The 7,153-nt window shown below is 31.3% G+C and overlaps 1 protein-coding gene across 3 annotated transcripts in view; it reads left to right on the plus strand.

Annotated features, from left to right (window-relative positions):
- Positions 1-6,535, plus strand: part of LOC116186535 — a 17,160-nt gene extending 10,625 nt beyond the window's left edge. For all 3 annotated transcript variants that reach the window (XM_031514052.1, XM_031514051.1, XM_031514053.1), the window contains exon 3: positions 5,237-6,535. In XM_031514052.1, the coding sequence (XP_031369912.1) occupies positions 5,601-6,512 (912 nt within the window). In that variant the 5' untranslated portion in view covers positions 5,237-5,600 and the 3' untranslated portion in view covers positions 6,513-6,535. The remainder of the gene's footprint in view (positions 1-5,236) is intronic.
- The last annotated feature ends 618 nt before the right edge of the window (positions 6,536-7,153 follow it).

A 7,153-nucleotide genomic window follows, 5' to 3' on the forward strand; every position in this document is an offset into this window, starting at 1 on the left:
ATTTTCCTTTAAAATTAAAATAAAAATTAAAACCAAATAAAAATTATTGATACTCTTGTATACTCTTATTAAATATTGTTTAAACATTAAAAATTAAATATATTTAAATATATTAAAATATTAAATTATACGATTTTCCTTTAAAATTAAAATAAAAATTAAAACCAAATAAAAATTATTGATACTCTTGTAGATATGTAAATATTATTTGAATATCAAAATATCAAATGGTGTGACTTTGTTTTTGACTGCATGTAAATCAAAAAAATAAATAAAAATTATTGATTTTTTTTTAATATTTAAATATTAGTAAATAATAAATATTGTGTGCATATTTACATATTTTATTATACATATTTACGTATTTTATTTCACTTACAATTTATAAATAATATCGATAAATTAATATTCGAGACTTTATCGTATAAATAATTTTTCATCATAAAAAAATTTTTATTATTTTACTTATAATTTTATTTCGTAATTATTATTAATAATTTTTATATAAAATAAAAATATATACAATGTCTCATCTAATTTCAAATATCCATTTTAAATATCTCGCTTAAGACAGAAAAAAATATTCAAACATTATTTCGTTCGAAAAATATTAAGGTAGGAAAAAATACTCATAACGATAAATAATAATCAATTATTAAGATTAAGATGAATCAAATGATTTATAATTTTCACGCGACCTTGAATACAAAAAAAAAAAAAAGATTCACAAAAAGGGGAAATTTAGGAAATTTCCAAAAATAAAAGGGCGCTTCTTTTATAACACTCTTTGGATTTGTGGCTCATAAATTCGATAATTGCAGCGTATCTACCGTGTTGTCCCAGTTGAATTACGACTATGAGGAATGACATTAATTTCGCGGAGAAACGAATTAATTTCGACGAAACTCGTTTACAGTTTACATCGAGAGGAGAATTGCCTGTTTACGACCCGCTATGGTTTAATCCAGCCCAGAAATTCTTAAACCGAAGTTCGAGAACATCTAGGTATCCATGAGTGATTTTTCTCAGGCTAGAACTTGATTTATTATTCAATTCTTACGTCAATATCAACATATCCTTATATTTGAAACTAATATTAATACAAAAAATTTTCATCTTTTTCTTTTATCGATTTAAAATATTTACAATCAATTCATCATGGAATTATTAAATAAATTTGTCGACACTGTATTGTGAAATAACGATTCAAGTATAATGATTGCATGCAGATAGATATTTGTACTTTTTCCTCGAAAAATTTCAAACTTAATCAAAATGATTGTTATTTAACATATTTGGTATCTTTGGTTTTTATTTAATATATTAATAACATTTAAGTGTTTTTATATTTAAAATTAACGTGAAACTAAAAATTTTTAAATGTATTTTTTTCGTCGTAAAATTTTCAAATCTAATCTAAAATGAATCGTTATTTTGATATATTGGTTTATTTTGTTTTGATTCTAAATACAGATAATTCTTGTATAACGATACTTACGCAATGCCGTTTTGATGTAACGCCGTTCACAAGTTCTAGCAATCCTCTTATAACGCGGTCGATATAAATTCTAATAATACAGATTGTCCTTGTTTTCCATTGTATAAAATTTTAAATTAGAATATAAAGATATGATTTATCTTTTTTCTCAACACTTTACTTAAAAAAAAAAAAAAATTGTTTTTGGAACGCAAGACTAATACTTTTCGTGATGCAAATTTAAATCTCGTAATTTTCTATAACGCGATTTTTATAACGAGATATATATTTCTGAAACTTAATTTCTTATTTCTCGTGTTATAAGAGAATCATCTGGATATTTTATCATTGAAATCAAAAATTGGAAAATGTCGAAAATTTTGGGTATCCATCGTAAGAAAAAATGTTCTCATAAAATCTTTTATAAATCGAAAATGTATCTCTTGATATATAATATTAAAAAAAATCAGTTTTCTTAAAGAAATTTAGTATCGATTCAAGTATAAAATTTTATTTATCAGAAAATTAATGGAACGAGAGATCAAAAAATTTTGATTATTATATATATTTTTTTTTTTGGTATCATGAAATTTCAATAAATTTTTCATCACAATCAACTATTAAAATTTTTCATAATTTCACTTAAAATATCAGAAAGATAAATATATATATAAAAAAAAATGGAAGCACAACATTATAAGCAGTAAACAATAGGAGGTTACGGTACTCGAGTTCGAGGCTACACACAAAGGTTTGTCTTATAAAATAGAGCTCCCGAACACAAAGAAGCTATTGAGTGACACTCATCTAAGGAGTGTCCATAAAATTTCTCGTTGAACGAGGTACTCTTTGTGAATAAGATTCTCTTTCGCGTACCATAACCAACGCTAATTACATTCGCACGATGTAAATCACGATACATATTTTCTCGAGTGTTCCAGACAATAATTAGGATGAAACATTTCCGATATTGTTATCAAAATTCGCAAAACGAATTTGAATTCAATCTTCGTTTCCACGATGATTACAATGAATAAATTTAACTTCCGGTTAAAAATTAATTTACAATTAATTTTTTAACTGTTTTTATTTAATTTTACAGTCAAGAGATAAGGAAAGGGTACAGTATGTTTGGTTAACCTTCGCGAGTTGAAATACATCAATTATCCGAGAAATATTAATTAATTAAAATCTATAAATAATTCTATTATTACAAAATTTTAAAAAATTATTTTGTTTGCATAATTATCTGTCAATGAATTATTATCTAATTACACAATCGAATTTTGGATCCTCAAATTGCATTTTTATTCTAACTCTATCACACGTATTTCCTAACCTCAATTTGATCAAAATCCTTTTTGTACATTATTCTTTATTACGTATCTATTGAATAAATAAAATAAAACGACAGTTATCGCGTTATTGGAATTCTGTTCTATTCTTTTACCTCATCGAGTTATAGTCGATTCCTGGGAGAAAATTCTATCCTTCTATCGCTCGAGAATTGAACTTCGTTAAATTTAACAGAGTACTGTATTTCGTGTTATCACGTTCGAAAAATTGTACGACGTTAAGTGCACCTAAAAAGGCGTCGTAGAGCAAAAGAATTTTTTGAAAACGAGCTATAAGTGTAATAAATCAAACGGTTCGAGAGAAAATATAAAATAGCTGCTATAATATAGCCAAAGTTCTATAGGCTGAAGATAAGTGGTAATCTTTTGGTTATTTTCGTTCTATTGCAGCAAACTTTGAAAAAACATCACGCTATTAAATTGTGAAAAAGGGGGCAGAAAATAACCTCTTACCTTGTTTTGAATTGAAATTGATATGCAGTTTTAAATTGGAGAGTTCATTAGCGCGATTATAACCTCGTCATTTGAATTCTGAAGTTGTTTTATATCGATGCATTTCCGTTTTCATTGTGGAAAATAATAGAATTGAAGATCTAAATGAAATGTTTGAGTTTATAAATTTTTAAAATGTTAATAAAGAAATATTTTAATATTATGATATAATTTATGCTGATTTATGCCAAAAATGAAACATTCTCTTTGGTACATTTTGCCAGGGATTGTGAGATTGAAATGTAATATGATTTTCGATCCTGATATGGAATTATCATTTAATCGCAATTATCATACTGAGATTGGTCACTATTAATCTTGATTGGTTTATGAGAAACTCTAGAATTTTGGAATTTTTGTTACTTTTACATAAAATTAAAACATTTGAAAACAAATATTTTAAAATTAAAGAGCATTTTTGAAGATTAAAATAAGGTTAGGTTTAATTTGATTGAAATTTTGAATTTTTTTTTAGTATTTTTTTAAAACATAATCAATCTTTAAATTAGATTTTATTCTCCATTGCTATTAAATAGAATATCATTATAAATATGAAGGGAATAATTGACGTGATATAGTTATAATGGTCACGGCAAATTAATTAGTTATATATCTACGAAAATTTTATTATTAAATTTAGAAATTCAAATAATAACTATAATAATATTTAGAATAATTTGTTTCTAAATTATCAAAAATAATCATTCAAAACAATTTTGAAGTAAGTAACATATTTTAAATAACGTTATTTCAAATGCATGGTTAATTATGCAGAGTCAAGTTTGTTTATACATCACTTACTAGTTAATTAAATTTGAAATATTAATGAAATATTTCAATAATTTACTAATTAATATTTTACATTAATTAGAAATCTTATATAATAAATTTTATTATTAATTATACATTTAATTAATAACAAAAGATTAGAAAAATAAGATTTATTTCACCATCATCATCTGAAAACTGAAAGATTGGAAACTTTTTGTTTGTAAGGTGTCAGCCTTACAAACTTAGAATCAATGGAATTTAATCATTAATCATTTAAAATTCGACCTCGAGAATTTGAAGTGATTAAACAAAGTTTAAAAGCCCTATATTTCATTAAAGCATTCAGTATTTGATATAGTTTAACCTTTAAGGGTCAAACTCTTAAAGCGTTATCTGAAAATTGTAAAATTGAAAATTGTATATAAGATATTAATATATTCGTGAAATATCTTGAAAGATCGAAGCAAATGTAATGCAAAAAATTTACAAAATTTGAGACTTATTTATTAAAGTATAGATAGATTGTAGATGTTTATGAAAAATAATGAATACAATTAAATAGAGCTTAAGTAAATGCATAAATATCTGCAGTCTAGTTAGTAAGTAATTGAAGTTTGCGTTAGATAAAGCGAGACATGGATGTGATAAGATAGCTCTATCTTTATCCAATTAATTTAAATTGCTTCTAACTTAATAATAAAAGCACCATTTATGTATTTTGATTTGAAGAATAGAATTGAATCGATAAAAATATTCCACGAATATATTTCATACATTCTATTACATTGAAGCCAAATTTGATATTATCTGACCTAATAAATTATTTACCGTTTTAACGCACGCTGCCCAACGGTGCAACTCGTTCGTTAATTCGCTTTTGATCGTTGGAGCAATTTGATCAACCTCAAATCGTTCGATATTACCCGTTATTAAATTAAATTTTAATTGGGTAAAATAAACGCACGACTCGACTCGACTCGAATCGTCGAGCAACTCGATCATAAATTGCCCCGTTACACATTAAGACATCGTGTACGAAAATGAAATTTATCAACTTGTCCAAACAAAAAAAAAAAAAAAAAAAAAAAAAAAAAAAAAAAATAAACTAAAAAATAAAATTAGACCCCCTTTTTTTTTACAGTCAAGGTCACGCAACGCGACAGCCGTGAAAGAATAACCCAAGGCGACAGACACGGAGTCACGAAGAAACGCGGGATTGCAAAAGGAGGGGGGGCGGAAGAAAGGAGGAGGGGACGAGGCAAAGCGAAGAGCGAGCAAGTGGAAGAAGCGGAGAAAAGAGGCGAGAGGGCGCGGTACGACGCTTAAGAACGTACGTACGTAAAATTTCAGAGACCAGAGGAGAGAAAGAGAAAGAGAAAGAGAAAAAGAAAAAAAAAGAAGCCAGAGTGTCGCTAAGACAGAGTATATCTAAACGGAGTATAATATGCAGTTAGAGGGGAAGGGGTGCGGGGCCGAAAAAGCCTTGTGAAGAAACTAAGGATTAGATGGTGGAGGTGCTCGAGGGGCGGGCTAGGGAGCCTACGGGGCCGATCAAGGCACCTCGCACCTACCCAGGGCCAGGCAGCCCTGGAAACAGCCTCCTCCAGGTCCTCGACGCCGAAACAAATCCGCAACTGCGTCCGCGGCTGCGTCCCTCTTACCTCGCTTCCGATGCTCTCTTAAGGTCCCTCGCTCTTCTCCAGACCAGAGGCCAGATATCACCGAGATCCCGATTCTCGTCGAGCGTGGTGGTCGAGGGCAGTGACAACCTCGTGGACAACCTCGGCCTCGATAGGCCGGGGATCGAGATCGCGGCGCGGGAAGCCGCGAATCGGTTCGGTGGGGAGGGGCAGAAGGAGCGTAGAAGAAGAAGGCGACGGGAAGTAGGCAGGAGAGACGGGAGTTCGGCAAGGAGTGGATTCGACGGCGAGGAAGGGGGCTCTGACATTGACAGTGGAAGCGGCGGGGAAGGGGGGGCGAGCGGTGAGGCTTGGAAGATTCGAAGATCGGATCGGTGGTGGGCCGAGTGCGGATCGGGCAGAGGGGACAACAGGGCGGTCAGGGGGGAGGATAAAGAGTGGTGGTGGGTAAAAGTGGTGCAGCAGAGGAGGGGAGTGGCCGAGGAGGCAAGGCCGGAGGATCGTGCGGAGCCCGGGAAGGGCTCCTTAGGAGGGAGCGAGACTGGCGAGCGCAATGTGGCAAAGCGGCGGCATGGGCGCCCATGCGGCCAACAATCCATGGATGAAATTAATGGGCATTGTCCACAAGGAGAGAAGGCATCACGATTCGGGCTCTGCCGCTGCCGCCGCTTCCGGTGTTCAGGGCTCTGCGACCACGGGCAGCAACGACCGGACCCTCAATCAGTGAGTTCGCACCATTCTCCTTCCCCCTTTCTCTTTCTAGTTGGTAGCGTGTAGTAGAGGAGATTATTATTTTCTTTTCTTTTTTGTTTTTAGCGCGTTGTTATTTTATATCTTTGGCCGAGTTAGGATGAATTTTCTTTTCATTCGAGGGAATCGAGGATACAGAATCGCTTGAATGTATAACGGATTCTCGTTTATTCTCTGCGAGTTTCGACGGTGCTTTTTCTTTTTGAATGGTTGCGTCGATAAGGAATTGGTAATTATTCTGCCAAGAATTGGCATAATATTTTTTCCCTTCAATATCAATAAATTACAACATTAATTGTATTGCAACTGTCAAAAATTTTAAGAGATTTATCTACTGGTCGTAACCAGTTCACATTAACAATCTGTATAAATTTTGGGACAGTTTGAGAATAATTGTTGGCCTGTATTTTTAAAGCCATGTATATACAAATAATGTGTATACACATTCAGTCTAATAATAAATCCACAGATTGTCTCAAAGCATATTTTATTTGGATATTAGATGCAGAGTCATTTCCGCCATTTTTTGAAACAATGTTTGTTTGTATACCATGTTAACATCGTATCAGTGTATACAATGATCACATTCTACTATCATGACTTGAGTCTTTAACAATTATAAATGATTTTTTTCAACAAAAAAGCGATTGCAAATTATTAGTGTATTC

Source organism: Apis dorsata, unplaced genomic scaffold (assembly GCF_000469605.1).
Source record: "Apis dorsata unplaced genomic scaffold, Apis dorsata 1.3 scaffold_877, whole genome shotgun sequence".
NCBI lineage: Eukaryota > Metazoa > Arthropoda > Insecta > Hymenoptera > Apidae > Apis > Apis dorsata.